Raw genomic sequence first — 23,950 nt, 5'->3', positions numbered from 1 at the left:
CGGTTTATTTATTGGAAGCTTAAAAGCGCTTTAGCCGATTTTAATGGAAATTTTACGATTTACTTAAACAATTATCGCACATCTAAGATACCATAAACCAGGAGTAGAATCACAAGTACACCACAATCGCAATGAAACATGGAGGTGAATTGATTTAAAGGTGGGATTGTTTTTCCCGGTCCAGGGTAGGCCCTGTTCGTGACATAGAGACCATTATGAATCAGGTCCAACATAAGGATATCGTGGAAACTGTACTGCTGTCGTACGCCGAAAAGAACTTGCTTGCAATTTCGGCAAAACAACGATTCAGACGCATACTGCGGTCAGTATCTGTGGTTTGGTTGACCAGAATTCTGTGCCTCGTCTGAGATGGCCTTCCTGCGGGCCAGACCTGAATCCGACTGAAAATTTGTGGAACGGTGTAAAGAAGGCTTTAAGATAACGAAACTAAAATAATCCAAATTTCAGTGGTACTCTTTTCCTAAGGAACGATGTCTGGTACTGATTAAGTCTGTGTCAAATTTTAGTTTAGAAGTTGAAAAGTGTCCAACTTCGTTACTAGTTATTTTTAGTTTGAATTTTTTTTAAATATCTTTATTTGTTTAAATGCATCGTCCTTAATTATATGTCTGATGATTTTATTAAATTTTGTATGAAAAAAATTATTATTTTTTTCTGCTTTGACTATTGTAATTTTCTTAAAATTTACATCGTTCAACGCTCTTGTGATCTAATAGAAGTCGTTAAAAAAAGGGTCTTGATTCTTTACAAGTTTACTTCAAAACTATATTTTCATTTTTTTTTATGCCACGTTCTTAATTCCACGAACGCCACTGTATCTCTCAAGACATCCGTGTTAGAACGCAACCAGTATATTGCAAAAACCGTTGCAACAAAATACGGTTTTATATTTTATTGATACAATAAATCAGTCTATTTATGTATGCGTTGAATGCAATAAAATAAGATAAGAGGTTACAATGTTAGCGGTAATGGCAGACATCGTACGTTTTCTTGCACCTTGACACGCAAGGCGTTAGAATGGTTTAAACATTGTTTTGCAATGAAGTTCGTATCAATCGAAGTATGTTAACCTACATGGATATTCTCAATACAGTGCGTGGGATGAAAATGTTGTAAGTGCTACATGCGCAGATATTAAATCTACAGAAACGTATATTCACCAAATAACCAGGTGAAGAAACTAATAAAAGATTAACTAAGATACTATTCAATTCGTGTCTTGAAATATTTCATCTTTTACCGTGCAGTAAGCAGCACATTACCTGCACAGCCTGCAGTAAGGAGCATTCTTGACGCGCGGAAATGTTACCTTACGGCACGTCATTTCGATATTTTATAACAATCGCTACTAAGGAAACTCATTAAAGTGGTCATTACCTATGGAATGTCACAACCGATTATTAATGAACTGATTTATAAAACTCATATCGACGCAACGCCAGAATCCGTAAAGGAAACTGGTATGCTTAGGTGTTGCAATACAGAGTGTCCGGGTTTTTTGTAGCAAGATTTTAACCACGTATTCTACGCATAAAAATATGATTATTTTGTCATATAAACTGTGCTCGAGAAGTGCTTTGTTAAAAAAATACAGGGCATCGAAGCTTTGTATTTCTTTCGATTTATCTTTTGTAGCTGCTAAAGTTTTTGAGATATTTAGCTCAAATTTTGAACATATGTTAATAACATAATTACATGGCTGTTCTTCGCAGTACTCCGTAGTGGTGAGGAATTGGCTAAACGCAAACTATCCACAAAGACGGGCAGGTCGTGGAGGAACAATTGCTTGGCCTCCTGGATCGCCCGATCTAGCACTTCCAGATTTTTATGTTTGGGAATTTGTGAAGGTAAAGGCATCCTATATTCCTGTAAATTCTCAAGAAGAGCTTATCAGGCGGTCTTTATGGCAACGTTCTAATTTATGTAGAGAACGTAATGGCGATCGTTTTGAACGATTTCTGTAATAATTATTATTTGATACTGATTCAAATGATTTTATTATCAAATTAATTACCGGGGTTAATTTATTCAGTATTTTTAGTCACTGTTGTTCTCTCGTCTACTTTATTCCTCTTCTCTTCAAAATTCACTTTGCTCCTGGATTGTCAATGAATAAATCCCTACTTCAGTTTAATCGTAGTAGCGTGTCAGAAAACGTAACGTCAGAAGTGTCAGAAACCAACCATACCTACCCGATGAAGAAAGTAGTGCGCACTACTTTAGTATTTTGCCAATAACTAAAAAACGGTTACAGACACCAAAACGGTCAAAATACATAAAAGGTCCTAAATTGAACGGGGAATTTATATTCTAAAAATTACACACGATACGAAGCACCACAAACAAAATTTGGACGATAAGATGGGTCACAGCACCAAAAAATATCGCTCTGTAGATTTCCATGATCACCTAATATTATCTAATCATGTAGACCCTAAAGCGTAGCTTAGGCTCAAGATTTGAGCTAAATATCTCAAGAACTTTGTCAGTTACAGAAGATTCATTGAAACTTCAACACCCTGTATTTCCTTAACAAAATATTTCTCGAATGGCGTCTATATAACAAACTAATATTACTTTCATGCGTACGATACGTGGTTGAAATCCTGCTGCAAACAAATCGAACACTCTGTATGTTTATTTCCGACTGCTTGATTGTCCTGTTACTCATACAAATTGCTTTTTATTTAACGTGACTTTTTGTAGTTGAGTGTCCGATTCAATGAGCGAAAATTAGCATTTTCATGATTAATGCTTCATGGGGGCTCAACAACTGCCTTAACATAGGAAGCAAATAGTAGATGCTACGGCTGTTATTCATCGCTGAAGAAGTATTCCATACGTGAATTTTCGAACACAAGTCGGCAGGTGCTTCCTACACCTACCAACCTACGCAACCATTAATAGGTTACAATCTTATATCACCTGTATCATAAGAAGAACGAGTGTTATTTTACCAGCGAGATCTTAATGAAGTCTTGGACGTGGGAATTTCTAGCGGTTTTTGTTAAGGTCGAAGTTGTTTACAAAGTTTTCGAAAATAATGTGTGCAAAATTGTTTAATTATGACGAGTAGTTCGAACTATCGGTGCATTAAAGAACGGAAACTATTTCATCGACTTAAACTGACTTTTCGATTGAATCCCTTCAGGACGACAACGTAGCATTCATTTTCCCACATTCTCCAGATCGATCCGACAAATCAGCTCGAACCGACGCACTTTCTTTTGAGAAATTTGCGTCATCCTTTTGTCCGTATTTTTCTGGGACGCCCTATACGTTTCGAAAAATACTGGCTAATCACCTCTTAGAACCGCTGACCATAACCTTCTGAATTTAATAGCTGCGGTAGTCGGGATTCTGTTAATTAACTTAACCCGCATAAACAAAGACCTCATTAAAAATGCGCATAGCGTTGAGGTGCCTTGACCGTGTCCATTGCCTTCTACTTGAAATTATATATGTTTTCTATTTTTTTCGAACGTACGGTTGAGTTTTTTCAAAAATTCTTCAAAAAAACGCGCTGAACTAGCTAGAATTTTTCCAAAATAATGGAAACCGTGACGCCACACCTGAAGAAACTACCTTTCCCACAGAAAGTGCTCGCGCGATTCACTGTGACTATAATTCTAATACCGCGTGTCTTTTAGAATCGTGACGAGTTGGATACCTGCATATGTACATATGTGCACTATCGCGCATGTATAAAGCAACCTTTTAATTAATTTTTTTTTTAATAACAACATGAACGTGATATAGTATATTACATTAATTATTAATGTTAAAGTTAATTTGTTAAATGTTTTTCAACTGTAAAAAAATTGCAAAACATATGGCTCACAAGTAGACCAATTAAAACATTTCTTATATTTTTCTTTACAATTAAATCTTGTATTTTGTATTTAGTAGCGTATCCCCTATTTTTAATTAATTCACAAGATCTGTCCTTCCCAGACATTAATAATTTCTTAATATAATTTTCAGAAATAAAATTCCAAGTATTTTGAACTTCTTTGAACAAATCCGCTATATTTCTTATTCTTTTCTTATGAATTATTCTGTCAATTTCATGCTACCAGTTCTCCATGGGGTTCAGGTCGGGGCTTTGAGTCGGCCAGATCGTCACTTCAATGTTATGTGGGGCTAACCACCCCTTAATTAATTTGGAACATCTACCGAAGGCTCATATTTACTTCTGCCCAGGACAAAATGTGATTTTCCAGAATATTTTTGTAAACACATCGATCTATAATACCATCAATTTTGCTAATGGCCCCATGCCGAACCCTCCGAAGCGCCCATAAACTATAACACCGCCATCTCCATGTTTAACAGTCGAGTTAGTATATTTCGTAATAAACCGTTGATTAATTGGTCTACTGAACTAACAAATCCCATCTGATCTGTACAGTTTAAATCGACTTTCATTTGAGAAATAGATAGTTTTTCATTTCTCATACGAAAACATACTCTTTCGTAAAATGCAATTTAGCCTTTCCATTTTACTTCGAAATCCAAGGCTTCTTCGCCCATTTACTCCCCTATAAATCAGCGCTTCTTAATCTGGTTTTATGGTAGTTACTGATACTGACACACGCATAACAGTTGTTGTATGCGATTTGCATTCTATAGCGGATCCTGGATCGATAAAATTTTTAATCTTCCGTCCGCCACTTTGTCAGGTTTCGGTGTTCAGCCCCACGTCGGAAGTTCATCTAAGACTCTTCTATTTTTAAAGTTAGAAATCACCCTAAATTTGTTCTTTTAATTGATGTGATGAATGAACGCCTCATGGTATTTTGAACTATTTTCACGCGATACTATGAGTAGTGAAGTCGATATTGCACAAGAACATAGCTAAACAAATTGGTTGCTCGACTTACATATGAACTCTACGAAAAAGAAAATAGTCTGGAAAAGGGGACATAAAGAAAATGTATTGAAAACATATCTGTACCCTAACAATATTTGGAAAAACAAGAAATACATTTTATTAATCAGAAAAAAACATGTTTTTTGGGAAATATGCTTATTTTAAATTTTTACTCAGTTGCTCCGCATATGAACGATAGTGTACGTGTGACATTAGCACAAATACCATATTTTCGCCTTTGATATTTCGCATAGGAGTGATCGTCATGACTAGGTCACAAGAAAAAGTACCACTTGCTGTACAAACCAATGAAACCAGTACGTAACGTAACCAGAGTTAAATGTCACAAATTTTCAAGTTCGAATTGAATAATTAGGAATTGGAAAGGTCACGAAATGACTCATATTGATGGGTTGTGACGGTTCATAGTACGAAGTTTACGTAAATTTAACTTAATAAGCAAAAACCGTGCAAACTATGATGAAATTCGTTTGACGAGTGGTATCCGTTTGGTACCCCAAAGGGGCATGTTTCGTGCAATTTAACCCAATGAATGTAGCGAGGAAGAAGCGTAGCAGCTAGAGGCACCAACATATCTACCATATCGAAATTTTGTATTCGTTGGCAGCTAAAAAAGGCACAAATTTTGAAATAAAAAAGGGATTTTTCATAACGCGAATAGCGCCCGTGTTAACACATTGAACTTATTTCGCATGTACAGGGTGTTTGGTAACGCGATACATTCCTTTAAGGGAGCGATAGAGCACGAGGTAAGGATTAAATTTAACCCAGCTTACCTTAGTACCCAAGTCGATAGCAACAAAGATACGGGGTGTCAAAGTTGAAAAAATAAATTACATTCTCGTTGATGTCTTGCGATTTCTTCCAGCTAAGTTTGTAAAATTGTGCATCCAGAGGTTCTTTGGGATGAGAAATTCAAGTTTATGCACCATTTAGCTGTATCTTCTAGAGGGCGCCACCTGCGGCGATTAGGGCCTCTTCTAAGCCGCCGCAAATTTTTTGGTGCTCCCCGTATGTTAGTTTGGACTGGGAAAGGGGATTTCTCTACCTCTTCATTTGTTAATAAAGATGTACTTTATTGAAATCGCCAGAAGCAACGGTTTCAGAGAAAACCGCCATTAAATAATTATTGTCAAAGGGAAGCAAATTTTTTTTTTTTTTTTACAATTGGATGTTTCAGGGAGTAATTTAAGTCGCTCCAAATTTAGAGCACTTAAAACCTAAATTCGAATGCAAACTAATGCACATAATTTATTTCCTTCTTCGTACGACCGCACCCATAGACTCTAATCCCGATTTTATTGTTCACGACTTACCACCTACATGAAATGGGGATAATATGCCAATCCGTAAACAATCCGCGGATATAATTTAAATCTTTTGTAGTTTTTTGTATTTCTTAACTAGAAACGGCTACGTGACTTCAATAATTAACTGCGATTTAAAATATGAAACACGAAATGTTGCTCCTGCCTTCGCTGGAATTCGCGTGAGTGACAGGTCGTCTTGGCTGACTAACAAAGAAAGAAATTAACGCACGAAATGCTCCTGATCGAACATTACACCACGTGACGTAGAAACCCCAACAACCAGCACAAATGTTCCGATTTCGACAACACTTTGTATAAATACTCGATGCCACAAGAAAAGTGTGACTACATCTTCAGTTTTATCGGCCCGCGTGCCTTGGACACTTCCTTCTTTTAATATTTTTTTCGAAGGATAGAAAAACAAACTTTTGACGTCGCAGCTACCCGACGAGGTCGCGAGACCAGACCGCTCAACCACCAGAGCAATTTCCCATCGGCGATCTGTGGAACACCACGGCAGAGCCATTGGAGTGCGAAATGCATACCGGCCAATCCGAAGGTTTGGTCTGTAATCATACCGATCACAATTTGTTTTACCTTTAACTCCGGAGCAGAGCCAAAATCGATTTTGGTAGAATGGAGAACAATTAAACGAATCCGGGTTCTGTTTGGACATGCATGGCCGTTAAGCGAGGGTGAGAAACCGGCGGGGGGAACGACGAGATCCACAATTTTTTGTCGATAAGCATGTTCATCGTGTTGTTGGTATTACGGTGTGGGACGCCACTGCCTATAAGTTTAGGCCGCCTTTATTGTCTATTAAAGGCAAGGTGACCTCACAACGGTGCATCCAAGAAACAGTGGAACCTTGTTCAGTTCCATACTCAAAATCTCCTCAAAATCTTATCTGTCAAGAAAGTAATGCCCGACCACACGTAACCCGAGGGTAGCGTTGGAGTGATTTACATGCGCTCAGATTGAAGTGCCGCCTTGGCCTCCCAGACCTCAAGATTTGTCTCCAATTGAACACGTATAGGCCATTACGGGCAGGAGGTCGCGAACTTTACAGCCGCCCCCTCGCAATCTTACAACGCTTCGACATGAGATAGAAGTTGCCTGGAATGAAGTACCCCAGGACGACATTAACCGCCTAATCAGGAGTATGTTTGGGTGAATTAACGGATGCGTAAGAAATCGTAACGCATCAACCAATTATTAGTTATAAAACCCCCGATTGATGTAGTAAAATTACTCAATTCTTCAACTTCATAGTTTTCTCTACATTACCTATACATTACTAAAAATTACTCAGATGAGACAGTCGAAAGAAAAAGTATGATAGAAGTTGCTCAAAATGTCCTTTTGCAAAAATGCACGCATCACAACGACAAAGTAATGCATTTTCACCCGAATCAGCATGTCTGGATGATTTGTTATATCAGCATCAGCCACGTGCATTCTATATAACTGTTCTCTTGTATCAATTATCTGTTGATACACAATTTGTTTTTTTTTTAACCCCACAAATCGAAATCCAAGGGATTTAAGTCGGGAGATCGCGGTGGCCATAGAACCGGACCGACATTACCAAACCGATTATTTCTAAAATTTTTGGTTTAACCATTTGACTGCCGCCTCCCGATGAGGTGGTGCACCACCATGGTGGATACTTTGAATTGTATTAAGTGGTATGTCCTCATCAAGTAAATGGAAAAGTGCATCGTCCCAAAAACTTTTGAAGGAACCTGCATTTAGGCCTTCTTCAAGCACAGACAAGTCCAGTAAACTGTTGTTAAGAGTCCCCTCCGATGCTGAGACGTTACTTTTATTGAACAGTTTTTGCTGGAGCAAGATTACCCGTTCCTCGCTATCTGCAGAAGGATTGGACAAAAATCGTATGGTGAGGTTGATGCCTATCTGGGTATCTTTCTTGATATTCTCGTGCTGATTCACGACTATTGCAGTTGCAGTAACCATATTAGAAATCGTCAAGATAAGTTGATTCGGGTGGGAAATTCGTTACTTCGTCGTCGTGTAGCAGATATTCCAGCAAAAGGAGGACGCTTTGAGCAACTGCTGTAATATTTTAATTCTCAACTGCCTCATCGGGACAATTGTTAGTAACAAATAGGTAATGTGCACAATACTTTGGAGTCCTCAAAATCTTTAAATAATTAAAATCGGACGTACAGATGCCTTTATGAATTTTTTCTTAAAATAACATCACCTTTCATCTGCCTCGGTCCATCGGCAAGTTAAAAAAATCACCCCGTATATCCGCAACTATCAACTTTAGGATGAGGCATAATCTCTCTAATCGTCACAATTTGACGTGTAGTACCTCCAGCTTTCGGTTGTCCCACTATTAATGAATCGCCCTGTACATCTCTCGTGTAACCGATTATTTCACGGATGTTTTAACAATCTCAAGGAAACAAGGCTTGAGGCGAATTTTCCCGAGAATAAAGAACATATTAAATAAATGCTTCTCAAGGTGACTTCTATAATGGAAAGAATGGCTATTTTTGTATGTAAATAAGATTTGTTGTTGTTCCCAGGCACGCGGTGTTGCGGCACTCCATGTCGCTTGTTATTGTTCACGACTTCAGACAAATTCTATATACGACAGTTCCAAGTTACCGTGGCAAGTTGCATAATTTGGCATTGTGTAACATGAATTTTACAGAACGAGAGGGGATTCCGGCAATAAATTACACGTAAAGAAGCAAATTGAGAGGTGGTAATTAAATTATTACCTGCCGTGTTTACTTAAATCCCACATGATTTTGGGCTAGATGATGTACACCTTGACTCAGTAGCCTTGAACTTGAAGGAAAATACACGATATTTTGTCAACATGTGTATCGTATGATTTATAAGAAAATAACTATGGGTGGTGTCTTAATCGTTTTTTACGATCGCACGGACTGACATGTCAGGCGTACAGGACACTTTCTAGAGATACAGTGGGGGCCGTAAGATACGACCGATAACATATACACAACATCAAGCAAAGTTTTCAAACGCTCTATGCGCACACACGTGCTTCGAGCAGTCGCGCAAACGTCCAAAGCGCGGGCATGCGTAATCCGCTGCTGCTAACAGTTTGCAACCTGCGACTTTCAAATGACATTACTAGTGATATTTTCAAGGACGGTCATTGAAGAAGGGCATTTTCCAAGCTTTCAACCATAACCACATGGTTTTTTTTTTTAAGGGCGAACTTGCGTCGAGCCTTAACATCAAAATTAAACATGGCGTGGCATAGAATTGTTCGTATCAGCTTAGTGTCGCATCGCATCGACCGTTGAAATGCTTCAGTATGCTAAAAAAAAAAATGGAAAAAAATGGATATTAGTGAGGTTTTGTTAAAGCTTGGAAAATGCCGGTCGCTTCGACGCACAGTTCTTCAACTTCTCGTCCAAACGTTTACCACCGGAAACGTCTAGAACAATTTGTACAAAAAGACAGCATTTCAATCCGTTCTAAGCATTGCTGCAGTAAGTCAGTGCCTTACCGTCAAGTGCTCAATGCCTTGTAAATACGCCCCATTTCTTCAAAGCTTCAGCGCTCTTGAGCGACGTAATTTTACCGCGAGATTCAAGAAGAAAATTTATTAATCAACAAGGCACGTAAGGAAACCCCTTTAGCTTTTTCAATTCCTTTATTAAAAAATTGCCTCCCACGTCCATTGCCTCACAATGAAGATTAATACGCCTTTAATGACAAAAGTGCGCCCCTAAGCCGTAGCCCTAGCGCGCCTGTTATTTTAACATTCGTCTTCTCGATGAAGCTCAACGAAATTTCGTAGATAAAACGTGACGACTAACTTCGATTTAACTCAAAAAACCTTCCTTGGAGCCTGCGGTTGAAAAACCTCATTAAAATCTATACGTTAGAAATACGTCCGTGGATGATCACGCATGCATTACCTGTAGGTAATTTCAACGTTCTTATTCTCAATGGCTGTTTTTCAATTTTTGCAAGCATCATCATGACCGTGCCCACGAAAATGCTTCATCCTACATTGTTTTCCTTCGATCAGATAATAGACCGAACGGCAGTAAAATGGTAATTTTTCCAAGCCGTATACTAATACTGTACATAGATGACATCATATTTGTTATTTTAGACGTTATATTATCCATGTAGTTTGCCGATGGAAACAGCGAAATACACTTTTGAAAATCAAACATAAAATTTTTCGGATTTTCCAACTTCGGTATGAAAGCGAAGAAAACTGAGAATTTCTTAAATCTGAGTTGTATTCTACGTCTGAACACTCAGATGACTTTGATCGCGCTCTTCTCGACGCACTTTCCAATCCGATTTTCCAATGCGATCAATGCTTTCGATCGAGACATACTTGACACAGTAATTAACTCGGAGCTTGATTGGAAGTTATAATTAAATTTATTTCCACTAGAACGTTTAAGCCTTCTTTAAAGATCTGTTAAATTGCTCTTGCGATCGGACTTTTAAACGAACAGATCGTAGGCCGGTTCGACTTAAGGGTGGCACGCCGCATGCACTTTTAACAACTACTAAAATTAAACGGTTGCTAATAACGATTGTGGGTTTATTATCATGGTCAATCATTGTTTACACCTGAATTCTACGTTTTAAACGTTCGCCCATTTAATGCAAATGGACTGCCACCAGACGGACTCCTAAATGAGGAAAACCGACGATCCTCCGTGTAGAATGTTATTGATGAAAATTCGATTTTCCCTATGGCGATGCACTTGCTACGAGTCAATTACAACGAGCGACAATTTCCACTTAATGGTCGCACGCTAATGAGCGGTCTGATTCGGCAAGTCTCATGTTGCGTTAACACCGCAACAGGCGAATTCGTCGCGACGTTCAAAAAGACAGTTTACAATCGGATTCGTGTTAATTACGAAAAAAAATATATTAAAAATTAATCGGGTAGCACCCTTGGGAACGCCACTGTTTTCGCTCTTCGCGCAATTTTCAACAATCCCTCATCCCTACGCGGAACATCTGCACATCTCACGTAAAAACCTTACTAATAAACGGGTATCCAAAACGTGGAAAAACTCACCAAAGAAACTCATCTTATCCAAGTTATCCAAGATTTCACAACTCAGAAACCCCGCTAAACGTTCCGACTGGAGGAGAAATAACAACACATCGAGAACCTGACGAAGAGTGGTACGGTGTGGTCGAACCGTCAAGATCTAAGCAGGAATGAGCAGAACTTGGTGGTGCACAGTGAGCCACAAAAGGTAGATTGTGGGCATGCATGTGTACAGGGCGTGCCAGAAACAATGGTACAAATGAGTGTCGGACGCCAGAGGATGAACGGATCGCGGGATTCGGCTGAACTCACCGGGGCGCGATTAACCGAATGTGCATATTAGTAAAAAGTCCACGGTGCGGCGAGGTAAATAATGACCACCCTATAGAATGAGCATCGGTAGGCATCAGGTCCGAAATAATTAGGACAGATGGCGCGTTAGCGGGTAAAAATCCCACAATCAGCAGTTCGGGCAACTGGGTGCTTTACCGAACGGGAGGATGTTTCCAAAACGAGGCGGGTAACTCGTGAGTGGAAGTGTTTGCTCTGCTGCGCGACATTTGGGGCCCAAATTTGACTTTCAGTTCCTACGGGGGCAGTTAGGTAGACAGCCACCTAGACGTAAACACACGCAGACCACCACATCCTCTATACCAACTGCCATTAACATAATAAAATTATTCAATGTGAAAACGCATTTTTAGCGCTATTAATAGCACAATTAGCGCAGTCCATTTTCCAGCTGCGCTAAGCAGTAGAGTGGTCGCACTGAATTCGTAGCGATTCAAGATTTTTCCCCAGGGTTCTCCACTTTACAATCGTAAGCTCGGAAAGCGCCGAGAACCGTTCGGGTTCAATGGAGAAATATTTGGACAATTTGGGCCGTTCGCATGATCAAAAAAAACGCTTCGTCAAAATGCTGAAAACAATATAATTTGCCAAACCGCAATGTCGTCGACCCCGACAATTTTTAAATATTAGCGACATTTAAGACGAAACGAGCGAGCTTTAATGAGCTTTTTCTACTCGGAACCGCAAATACCAGCATCCTATAGTTGATCCCACATGCAACAAACCCGGCGTGGGTGCAGTTAAATGGATTACGTAAGCGAATAAAAAATTCAATGGTCAAGATAAATAATTAACGATGTTACGTTAACAACAGGAAAGGTTCTTTGGGAAAATACAAAGTACATAGAATTTGCGACGTTTTTTTTGCGTTAACACGTCGAATCATCGCAGATGCGAAAACCTTCGGGTATTGTGGCTGCCTTATAGTTCTGATTAGAAGGTCCAGTTTTCGTCAAAAAAAAGTCGATTTGGCTTAGTTAGAGCCCTTACACGAACCGCTCGTGAGAGCACTATGGTTGGTACCGAGCGCCTCGATAGTACACAGGATCGCGAATTCAAGTCCGAGCGTGTGAATTGAACAAGTGGGACAAGGACCGCAGGAGGTTTAATGTGTCTCCGACAGAGACGAAAAATCGAAGTCAATCCGACCGACGTCTCCACTTCGATGATCCAATTAGCATCGATTTCGTTGCCTTCGGGGCAATGGAATTTTTTCAATTTATCACAACAAAAAGCGGCGATACATGTAAACGGACTCCGTCCGTTAAAATCGAAATTCCTTATGTGCTTTACCTGTGCCGTTCGATTTGTTTACTTTCCGATTTCGTTTTAAACGATAAACGGACCGTTCCGTTTATCAATTGATCTCAAGTCCGCAGCCCTTGTCCTCGTCTCAGTCTTGAACCCACCGAAAGAGTACAAACAAATATCGGCGAGTTCAGATCGCATTCGTCAATGATGCACTTGAGGTCGACCATAACGAAGAAATATACAATTTATTTAAAAAAATAATAATAAATAAATAAAAATACGAAACTAATTTGCCCCTTGCCACTTGCGTAGTTCCCACGTCCCGAATTGAACTGGTGATACCTGTATTGCGCATCTAGTAGGAAAAATAACACATTCTCTGCCGACGATGCAAATACAACGCCGAATGATTCAACAGCGATCAGTGGCGGAAAATCAAATTTTCTAATGTGATGCGTACACTATTTTTTCTGCAATTCGCGATTAATATCGCATGCGCAAGTTTCGAACACAATCTCTACGTGAACACAGCCGTACGAGAACGTTTGGCCAACCTATTTTATGTGCTGTTATTAAGGGAAAAAGGTTGTGCGCCGCTGCAAATAGGCAAGGGCGAGCCCTGCACCGTATGTTCTCATGCGAACTTTTTTTATTTATAAGTTTGAAATTACATGCGAATCTGAGAAAAGAAAATGTCGGTACCGCACAGGGAAATCATGTTCTCGACCTGTGGTGCCGATGCTAATCAATGTGGGCAAATTTTTCTTTCGTCATATTAAAAAAAAAAAAAAAAAAAATTGTGTTGACCTAGATAGCAAATCTTTTGTAAATTAAACAACAACATATGTGACTCATTCTCTGTGATGACTCATTTCTCCAAAATCCACTTTAAGCAACATCTATTACAGGGATTGAAGAGAGGAACAACTCTATTTTATTAATTAATACCAATCAATATTCAACTTGAGACTTTGATCGAATTGATTACGCCCATTTATTATTGATATCCATTATTATATATTGATGTGTTACTGATTTGCTTTTTTTATCCCAATTTTTTGTTAATCTTGCTAGTCTTTGTTTATCATAATTATATGCTATCAGCATTGGAAGTCCCAAAAATGCCACAAATACCCAATGCAACAACATTTAAATAGCACCAATATTTATTTTCCCTACTTACCTGATATTCTTCACCACAACAAACACTTGTGAACAAAACAGCAAAACAGCCAAACAAAAATGTCCGTACACTTATGCAACAAAGAACTCATAACTCACTCACATTCAGTGAAGATTGCGAACCACTTTATGCCGGAAATTGTGGTACTTATTTTCAAACTCCGAATTTCAATATTTCTTATCACGTAAGTACTTACTACTTCTTGGGGGGGATGGAGGCACTGGTGGTTTATGATGTCTGTCTCCACAAATACGCCCAATTTTACTCGGTGCTGGAAGTCCGCTTTTCGTTGTTGAGACACTGGCTTTGGATGAGGCAACACTGGCTAAAGATGAGACACTAGCACTGAGTTTTGAAGTGCTAGAAAGGTTCGTGGAAGACATTTGGGGTGGCTGTTCTTTCGGTGCTAGTTCCCGTTCCTGACTGGGAGGAGGCGCGTCCGGTGGTGCGACCACTTTCTGTTTTTCTTCGCTCATGATGAGAAGATAATTTTAAATCTGCAAAATTAGTTAAAATGTCCGAGTTAAATAGAGGCAACAAGAGTTGCGAAGTCGTAGAATTCTAACTAATGCAGCAACGAGAAAATGCATAATATTGGAAGAGCAAATGACGATTCATATAAATAGATAAAGGTAAAATAGAAGGTAGAAATACAAATAATTAAAAGGATCTTCATAATTGTCGTATCAATAGGTAAATAGAGAAGATATATAACATACCAAAATAGAAAATGTAGAAACACTAAGGTTAATAATTAAACTTTAAATTAAAAGGTAACACAGTTTTTCTCCAGAAAAATAACAATTTTTAAGTTATTTCCTCATAAAAAAAACTCATAACCGCAAACAAACTGAAAAAACTCAAAACTGTCAAAGCTCATAGTCATGGCATGAATCAGCTGACAATCAATGAGTATGTTTGTTCGGGAAATGATATTGCATTGTGAAAGGTGTTGCATGCCACACTGACACCAAATCACCTCCAAGGGGCCGAACGTATCCCAGCAGCCTTTTCATTTTTAACACAGGACAGACTGTGAAAAAGTTAAATGTTAAAATTGTGGAATATTAATTAAATCGTTTAATTTTAAAAGCTAAATATTATACAGAGAGGAAACAAATCTTAGGGTATACTCGAAAGCGATTCATCAGGGTAAACGCAACCAACTACGTCACTAAACGACCTCGTCATTTGACTTATTTTGACATTTGATATGTTATTATTTTTTAACCTAACCTGATTTTCCCGTTGGCCCCAAATCAGCTTTGTGGTATCACCTATTTACATTTTTCATTTTTCTAATGATTTGACAATGTCCTTGTTTAGAGCTTTAGGAAGAAACATTCCCTATTTGAAACAACAATTCGGAGCCCTGTTGGGAAACACCAGCACATCAGTGAAATTTATTTGTGGTGTTGTATTGATAAGTTACACATTTTCCTACTGGAACGATGCAGTCGAAATTATATCGGTTACTCCAGGGTATATCATGCCCCCGAACCGAATTTGGTCTCTATTCACGTTTTGTTTCATGGAAATCCACTTCTGGGAAGTCCTTGTTGATATTATCACAGTAGGGTTGTGTGGAAAATTAATAGAGCCCTTGTGGGGCCCAATGGAAATGATGACATTTTTTGCCCTAGTCAATTTTGGAGTAGGAATATTAACCACAACCTTCTACTTTATTTTATATTACTGCTTTGATGACACCAGATATCTGTATAATGTTTACATTCATGGATTGGCAGGATACATTGCAGGGGTTTCAGTGGCAGTGAAGCAAATAATGCCTGACTTGGTGATAATGAAGACCCCTTTAGGAAAACTAAGCAACCGAAATATACCACTTACTGTATTTTTTCTATCTGTGATTTTTAAACTTGTTGGTTTGGTAGATGGCACATATCCCACAATGTATTTTTGGGGGATGATTGTTAGCTGGGTATATTTGAGGTTTTATCAAAAACACAGTAGTGGGTCAAGAGGAGATATGGCTGACTATTTTACATTTGCAAGGTAGATATATCTATAATGAAAGGTTCATGTATTATTTAGTGTCACTAGATTGACATCTAGGACTTTACCAAAAGGATAAAAATCAGCCAGTTTTAGCTCATTACAGTCATCAGCAGAATACCCTCAATTTTTAACCTCACAGGCTGATTTATAGTTCTAGTGACAACAGTAATAGTAACACATATATGAAGTAAACTCCTTGTTTATGTAGAATTAATTTTAACTCTTGCAATTTACTTACCCCTTAAATTTTACCCTTGATCTCACCACTTCAGAACTATGAGGTGACTTTAAATGAAGAAGTAAATTACTGTCACATCATTTATATTCACTTGTTATCTTGACAGTTCAATTCTGAGTTCCACCCCACTGTGAATAAAAAACACATTCGCATCACAAACTTTTTCAGTTTTTTCCCCAATGTGATCCAGCCACCTATAGCCATTGTAAGCAACAGCATTTACAATGCTTTGGTCAAAATTGGTTTGTGCAAGAAGAGTGTGAGAAAGTTTGATATGGCAAATCCATCTGGGGTTACTGTATCTGTACCTAGCATGGATCAGCATGATATGGAGAGAAGAAGGTAAGTACTGTTTTAAGGGCAAACCTTTGTAGAAGCTCTGAACGTCGAGAACATATGGTTTCATTCTGGTATTACAGGCAAATTGCCTTAAAAGCCCTGAGTGAACGTCTGTCAAAATCATACAGTGACAAACAACCACTACTGCCTTTGGCTGGCCCTTCTGGCTTACCAAAGGTTTCTCTTCCGCCAACTGTAATGCAGAGCACAGCAGCCGCGTCACAGGTTCATCAACAACCAAATGTTTCATTAACTATTCCATCGACATCTACTAGTATACCTAAGAGTACAGGTACTTAGCTTAAGGCTCGAGACTATATTTATTATTTTCTAAAAAACAGTTATGTTATTGCAACTTTTTATTAATTAGTTTTCCCTGAGAGTAGAACAGTGATAATGGGGAATAATGATATTTTAAGTGTGAAAATTCTTGGTTACAAAAAAATAAACATAATTTTTGGCAACTTTGTGGTTGGTCTCTATGATTTTTGTGATTTCTATGTGTCTGTTAATAGCGAGTTGTAAGATGACAGTTTTAACATGTCCTCTTGTATTTAAAAATAAGTTTTTATAAGGTGAAATAAACTCGCATTGGCAGGGCATTTTTAGCATAAACACAATGCGCATAATAGTTGGATTTCCAATCAGAAGCAATCTTTGGACTCTATTGTCATCATAGTGATTATGTTGTCATGTTCGTCATCCGACGAGTATATTTGAAATGTTATTAAATTGACTAATTTGATCGGGTTTGTACGCTTGCCATGTTCGCAAGTGAAGGCATCAGTATCATCATAAGTATATACAAATATTACCACGTCAAGTGGAAACCTAAGGATTGAGCAATTAGGAAAAGGAGCGCATAAAGTTTAATGTGATTCCTGCAAAAACCAGCGAAGTAGGTTGCGAGACTAGCAACTGACATGGGCGGAGTCAGTCCGACCGAAGTCTCCGCTTCGATGTTTAGATTAGTATCGATTTTCTGCCTTCACGGCCAAGGAATTAAAACAATATATCGGAATTAAAATCGGCAATGTAAATAAATGAGAAAAAAATCGGATAATCCATCAGTAGAATTTAAACTAGTAAAAATTCTGAAACAGTGGGAGGTCTCGTAATACTGGATTGACTCCTCCCACGTCAGCTACCTACGTTGCAACTCACTTCGTTGGACTTTGTCAGAAACATACTAAACCTTATACGGTTTTTTCCCATTTGTGCAGTCCCTATGTTTCCGCCTGAACTGATCATATATGTATATTATATAAAATAGGGAGATTTTGAAAATAAATGGTTTCTAATCACGGTTGATTAGTCGAACCAAGCCCACTTTCTATAGTTTTACGTGGGTTTGAATAACGAAGGGAAGAACTTTTCGAACAATGCCAAACAACCCAGTTTTACCAAACGCTTATAAGGGAAAGAAAAGCAAAATAGACGAAGTCGCCACGTATTTTTATGTAACGCCATAATCAATACATAATTGACACTGTTGTGCAAAATAAACAATCCTGTTATTTACACATTTTTTTCTCTATCAATCTCTCTTTTGTATATGTCGAGATGTTATGCGAAGAATAACACAGTCATATATCTATGGCCTGCCGCACGTTACATTGCAATTAATACCCTTATTTAGTAAATAGCTACATCATTACCCCTAAGATTCTGGTATGCGTCTCAGACTCTCGAAGGTTTTGGATGCAACCAGACAAAACCCAAATACGCTTAAAAATAGCATTTTGGGGTCGATATAAATAGTTCCATGCAAAAAATTCTAATTGAATTAGAATGATCCCCGGGTTTCTCGATAACTTAAATTTGCGTAAATTATCCAGAAATTATTAGAATTACATTGTTTTGTAAAATGTATGTGTTATATATTGCTAATCAATTATCGTCTCTGCATCCAAAATTCTTGGTGATGACGCGAATTAAATGAAAGATACAGGGTGGTCCTCTGGCACCTGCTTGATTGTGAGAAAACTATGATTAAAAATTATCACAGAAGGGCGGAATTTCATTTACGACCGCACTATATATACATTGTATACAGGTTTTCTTTATCTGTTCTGGAAGAAAACATTAGCTATCAAAACTGTCCAAACTTGGCCACCCTGTATATTATAAGATTTTTTCAATCTTCTCGACAATAGTTTTCAGAATAGCGAATAAAAATTATGTAATTTCTTATTGTTTATTTTATTTATTGCGACTAAACCATACGATGTGGAAAGTAAATAGTGATGATGCTATTGAATTCTAAAAAAGACAACAGTTCCGAAAATATCAAATATAAAATTTACCGTATATAAAATTGTCGATTTGGCGACAAAAAGAGCTTGGCAAAATGCGGAAATTAACCAATCTACACGTGTCTGCAAACGCTTCATTACTGATCGATACACGATACAAAGTGATTAAATTTTCTGCTTGACATTTATTCCCCAACGTTTTATCAAGTGCTATGCTCCATTTATGCCTTATTTGCCAAGCGGTGGGCCCTGGGATTTTCCTCTTTTCTTTTTTGTGCGTGTTAGTAACAATGCCTGTCGAGAGACAAAACTTCTACCCTGCCGCTTTGCAAATAAAAAATAGGTTGCCTCCCTGAATTTCTTTTTCAACTGAGAGATAACATGGGAAATAACCTTTCAGGTAAATAAAAAGTATCACTTTCTATTTATTTAATCATGTATAGGTACATATATAAGTCGTAGTAGAAATAAGGAAAAATTATATGATTGTTAACTTTATTTTTTAATATAATTAATTAAAACAAAAATCGAAATTTTTGCTCAGTATTATTTACTCAATGGATTAAATTGGTATATAAAATATTTGCTTTTAAGACTTTTTCGTTGCAAAATTGCACCAGTGATAAATAATTTACAATTCTATAGTACACATCATCTACAGTATATTAAAAAAGATACAATATATTTTATACAGTAATAACCAAAATCAACACAAAAATATAGACATCCTTACGATAGAAGTATGGCAGTGGTCCGTTCACATGAGATAACCGTCACTTAAATCTTAAATTGAATAAACACAAAGTTTATTTAAATATAAAGGGCGAGCCATCTGTTTCTATTTGACATTGCGTTTGAAAATCTATTGCTTAACTTAAACCTTTCGATATTTATGAAACATTATTTCATTTAGGTGACATCCATGGGTGACTTAGCAGTCATCCTCTTGATCTAAATTTGCACAACTTTACCTTTCTGGTTCGTTGTCGAGACACAAGCACACCCATCGACAAAGGTCATCGAGTTGTTGCCGAGAGGTAACTCGCTGATAACATTTTCGTACCTCAAAAACGAAACGCTTCGAAGTATCTTGTAGATGCCTCGGAATGCAATACAATACCTCGAATTTGTAGACCAAAATATTGCGGCGATCTGTCCCTCGATTTCTGCATTGATCGGGCAATTGTCTTTCACCTTTCCACCTAAACAGATGCAGATCTAAAGTCTGTATCAATTTAGGTGGTACACCCGACAATAAAATAATTGACAAAACATGCATTAGGAGATGTGGCTTTTAATCCACATTAGTTATTGGCTTGCATCAAATTTGAATACAACCTGTAAATAAGCATTCTAACAAAAAATGGATGTGCGAAAAATACCTCTAATAATTTAATTTTTTACATCTGAATGTTTTTGTGATTCAAATTGTCGAAGTTTTTTTTATTGGTAACCAAGTATAGACAGAAAAACTATGGAAACGGGCGTTGGTGTGAATCATCCTCTCTAGTTAATGTCGATAATCCGCATGTATCGCCCATGTTTACAAATATTTAAGAACATTTAAACTATGACATAATATACGCTCACTACCTCAAAACAGTCGTACTGCATGTGTGAAACATCGTGAAATCATCTCTCAGTGAAAAATCATATTTCGGCAGACCTGTTCATGACTTAGAGAGAAAAAAAAAACAACCGGCTGAAATATCGAGCTGTAAATTCCGAGAGCTATCTCCTTATAATAATAAAATAGCACTGAAGAAAGTATATTTTATGTAGGTGCACTTGACGCTAGGTGTGGTAAGTGTTGGTCTCACAGCTTTCATTTCAGTCCATTGTTGCATTAAAATAAAATAAAAAAACAGACACTAAATGCCCTCCTTAAGTTAAACTAAACTTAATGAGAACAGTTTGAAAAAACCCGGCTAAAAGTAATCAAATTCCTAATTTATTATAACGTTTACTGGGAGTCGATGCAAAGACATTAGTAATGTGATTATTAGTGAAGTCGTCCGTGTCTTGCGTATAGTACCCAGTATCCGTAAAGTCATTCTTAAAAATTTTTCTTCTGCTTTTCGTGGCAATATCTTCATAGCTCATTGCGTTATCACTACATTCAAGTTCTTCTACTTTGAAACTTTCGCTCAGTCTTTTCCTTTGACCTAGAACAGTTGTTGGGTAATTAGCGATAATTTTTAGATAAACATAAATCAAAAGCGCTCAATTTGGTTGAGAAACGTAAATAAATGAAAATAGCAGGATTGAACATTCGCACGGTCACCAATTCGTCCGGAAAATTACCATTTACATTACATATTAAAGTACGCTCAGAATCTCCTTTTTTATTTCATGTTTCACAAATTTTCTAGTTAGTCCTTTTTAAATCTTAATCAAAGACAAATCTATAAGCAGAGCGGAAAAGAGAACAGACAAACCAGGTGCTCATAACAAAACTATATATATTTATTCATATTTTCTCTTTTGGTCAAAAGTCAAAAGAAATTGAAAGTTTCTAAGGCAGATTCCTTGCGTCCTGGTAATAACATACAAAATAAGACATTTTCATTATTTCAAATGAAAATTACTCACCTTTTCCTATATATAATTTTGAGTTTGGAGTATTGGAATTGGAAACATCCATTTTGTTGGGATCGCTACTACCGCCCCTAGTGTCAATAAAAATGTCTTTGTCTTCTATGCTCCAATTTGCACTCATATCTTGAACGCTGGCTTGGCTCAGCTTGAGGGACGACCCGTAAGATTCATCTTAGTCAACGAAAATTAAAACAATTATGAATTTCTCATCGACGACGTTTAAAAAAATTATAGAAGCATGGTCGGCCCAATAGCACAACTGAAAATACCTTACCGTCTCGCAAAGCGATTAATGGGCTTTTTGTTGTATCCATGTCTGGAACCATTAAACTATTATCCACGCTCATGTTTTCGCAAAATTCCAGGCGGCACACTGACTTATTTGGCGCCAACTTGCGGTTCAATGATGACCTATTGATAGGTGATAAATTACAGTCAGATATATCAAAAGGGCCATCGATGCTTCTGGAGCATGGGGAAAATTGTATGAGCGAGGTATCTAAAAATTACACAAAAATAGTGCATAAAACCTTACGTAAAACACAAGTAGAGCTATGTTGAAAATACTAATCTATTATTACTTATTGATCTGCTTGGTGAAGAGTCAACTGAATCATATTCAGTTGTAGCCAGAACTTCAGGGCTTTTATCTTCAAACAATTTTTTATAAAGTGAGCTATTTGCAGAAATATTATTTGAAATATGAACTTCCTCGTCAAACAGAAAATATGGTTTTAACATATCTTCCACATCATCGGGTAGTACCGGAGGTAGAGTTAACACAGTTTGAGTAACACCTAGAAAATATTTATGATTGGAGCATTGAAAGTGAAAAAAGCCACTTGTTGATACTGAAAATGTTTACTTTACTGCTTTTAATTTCTTAATTTTGTTTAAAATGTGCTTACTTTCACATGTTTTTTTTACACTAGCCTGGGCCAGATTCGTTTCGCCGACATTCTCCTCAGAGCTCCCACATCCTTTCAATAAACAATTACTACTAGTTTTAATGCCCATTGGGCTAGGTACGATTGGCGTTTTGTTAAAGTATGTTTCAATTTTCTGTTGGATTTCCGATTCGATATGAGGATCGTCATTGCAAATATGCTGATTGACCGTAGTTTCGTCAATGTCCGCAGGTTTTAATGCGGATATATCTTCGATCGTCCATTTAAACTTTTCATCGTGTCTTGCGGTTGAATTGTGAACAAACACGTTGGGACTGAAATTGAATAGATGGATACATGTAACTATGCATGACGGAACTAAGTATTGTTCAATGTTAGCGTTGAGGAAGTTTATAAACACACAATATTCTGTAATTTATACTTAAAGGTTCAGATATAAGTATGTAAGCTCAATTTTTATGGCTACTTCTGAAAGAAGCCATATTATCTTCTTAGGTACCCTTTCCAGTTAGTTCTTACTAAACTCAGGTACCACCTAGTCACTCACGAGCTCCTAACAAGTCCTTATGGTGAAAATAATCTCAATATTGAAGAGTGGAATTTTTTATTGTCAGCCACAGAACTTTTATACTTTACTTTTCATATTTTTCCATTTTCTGAAAAAAGTGTGTCATAGATCAAAACACTTTGATTATATGTACAATTTGAGGTCCTTTAACTGCTTTATGTATTGAAGTCCTCGTGGTTGAGCTCCAAAAAGGGCCAATTTGTCTAGCTCTAAGTTCATCATCTTCTTGATCTTGTACCAAAACATTTACCCTACTTTCTATTTGATATCTATGTATACATATATTTTTATGGTTAATACAGTTTTATTGCTATAGGTCTTGAGCACCTATTCAATATTTAAAAAATACATCTTAGCTGTGAAGCTGATATAATGAATATCTTAGTATTGGTATCAGTCTACCACTGGATGTGATTATTTGGAAATGGGGCATATATTCTCCATTTCGATATCATTTAATACCAATAGTTCAACTCAAAAGGGTCCACCGCTTCATTCTTGATTAAAAAGGAGTTTCTTACCTAAATGTTGGTAAATGCAGTCTATCAGTCAGCTGAGGTTCAAAAGGATTTTTAATTTTAGTAAACCTTGAAGGAGGAGTTGAGAATTTCGGCATATTCCTAAAGGGACTATCAGTGACGACCCCTTGGGAAATCCGTTTCCTTAGAAGATTAACATCAGACTTGGGCGTTGCATAACTCTCACACATATGCTTAAAATCCATTGTATAGATGGAATAGTGAAAGATGTACTCGATTAGGGCACAGTACACATAACTATCACTACATTAAGTTAAATAAGGGGAAAAAAGGCAAATTTTCATTTTTGAATTTGAAGTATCCGTTACAGGTTTGTCGTTTGATCGGTTACTGTCAGGTGTCGTTTTTGAATAAACTCTCCTACCAACTTGTGTGAAGTTCAATCGTAATTATCACACGAAAGCCCTTCGTTCGCATCCGATAAAATTC

At 37.4% G+C, this 23,950-nt stretch overlaps 4 protein-coding genes across 16 annotated transcripts in view; 2 read left to right on the top strand and 2 right to left on the bottom strand.

Annotated features, from left to right (window-relative positions):
- Positions 1 to 14,925, bottom strand: part of CLIP-190 (Cytoplasmic linker protein 190) — a 35,862-nt gene extending 20,937 nt beyond the window's left edge. For 5 of the 11 annotated variants that reach the window (XM_066289172.1, XM_066289174.1, XM_066289173.1 and 2 more), the window contains exons 1-2: positions 14,777 to 14,925; positions 14,254 to 14,554 (exon numbers count right to left, since the gene is read on the bottom strand). In XM_066289172.1, coding sequence (XP_066145269.1) covers positions 14,254 to 14,533 — 280 coding nt within the window. In that variant the 5' untranslated portion in view covers positions 14,534 to 14,554; positions 14,777 to 14,925. Of the gene's footprint in view, positions 1 to 11,296; positions 11,565 to 14,253; positions 14,555 to 14,776 lie in introns of those variants that run through there. The other 6 variants (XM_066289179.1, XM_066289181.1, XM_066289183.1 and 3 more) reach the window with 4 other exon arrangements.
- LOC136342915 (ribosome biogenesis protein BRX1 homolog) overlaps positions 1 to 23,950 on the top strand; it is a 60,029-nt gene that overhangs the window by 25,148 nt on the left and 10,931 nt on the right. The window lies entirely within an intron of this gene.
- LOC136342914 (transmembrane protein 115) lies at positions 15,259 to 18,844 on the top strand. Of its 2 annotated transcripts, XM_066289192.1 has the most exons (4): positions 15,275 to 15,327; positions 15,384 to 16,073; positions 16,483 to 16,656; positions 16,734 to 18,844. In XM_066289192.1, exons 2-4 carry the CDS (start codon positions 15,547 to 15,549, stop codon positions 16,951 to 16,953), a joined length of 921 nt encoding a protein of 306 aa, XP_066145289.1. In that variant the 5' UTR covers positions 15,275 to 15,327; positions 15,384 to 15,546; the 3' UTR covers positions 16,954 to 18,844. The 2 variants fall into 2 exon arrangements, with proteins under 2 accessions (XP_066145286.1, XP_066145289.1); XM_066289189.1 differs by having other exon boundaries at positions 15,259 to 16,073.
- On the bottom strand, positions 19,314 to 23,879 carry bora (aurora kinase A activator-like protein bora). 2 transcript variants are annotated; one of them, XR_010732711.1, is made up of 7 exons: positions 23,504 to 23,879; positions 22,415 to 22,728; positions 22,088 to 22,303; positions 21,781 to 22,005; positions 21,501 to 21,677; positions 20,029 to 21,073; positions 19,314 to 19,971 (listed from the first exon to the last, which is right to left on the bottom strand). XR_010732711.1 is itself a non-coding variant. In XM_066289185.1 (6 exons), exons 1-6 carry the CDS (start codon positions 23,704 to 23,706, stop codon positions 20,847 to 20,849), a joined length of 1,362 nt encoding a protein of 453 aa, XP_066145282.1. In that variant the 5' UTR covers positions 23,707 to 23,879; the 3' UTR covers positions 19,314 to 20,846. The 2 variants fall into 2 exon arrangements, 1 of the variants encoding a protein (XP_066145282.1); XM_066289185.1 differs by having other exon boundaries at positions 19,314 to 21,073.

The sequence above is a fragment of the Euwallacea fornicatus genome, chromosome 13 (assembly GCF_040115645.1).
Source record: "Euwallacea fornicatus isolate EFF26 chromosome 13, ASM4011564v1, whole genome shotgun sequence".
NCBI lineage: Eukaryota > Metazoa > Arthropoda > Insecta > Coleoptera > Curculionidae > Euwallacea > Euwallacea fornicatus.
Note: the sequence above shows the minus strand (reverse complement) of the source record. Positions and strands in the feature narration are given on the sequence as shown.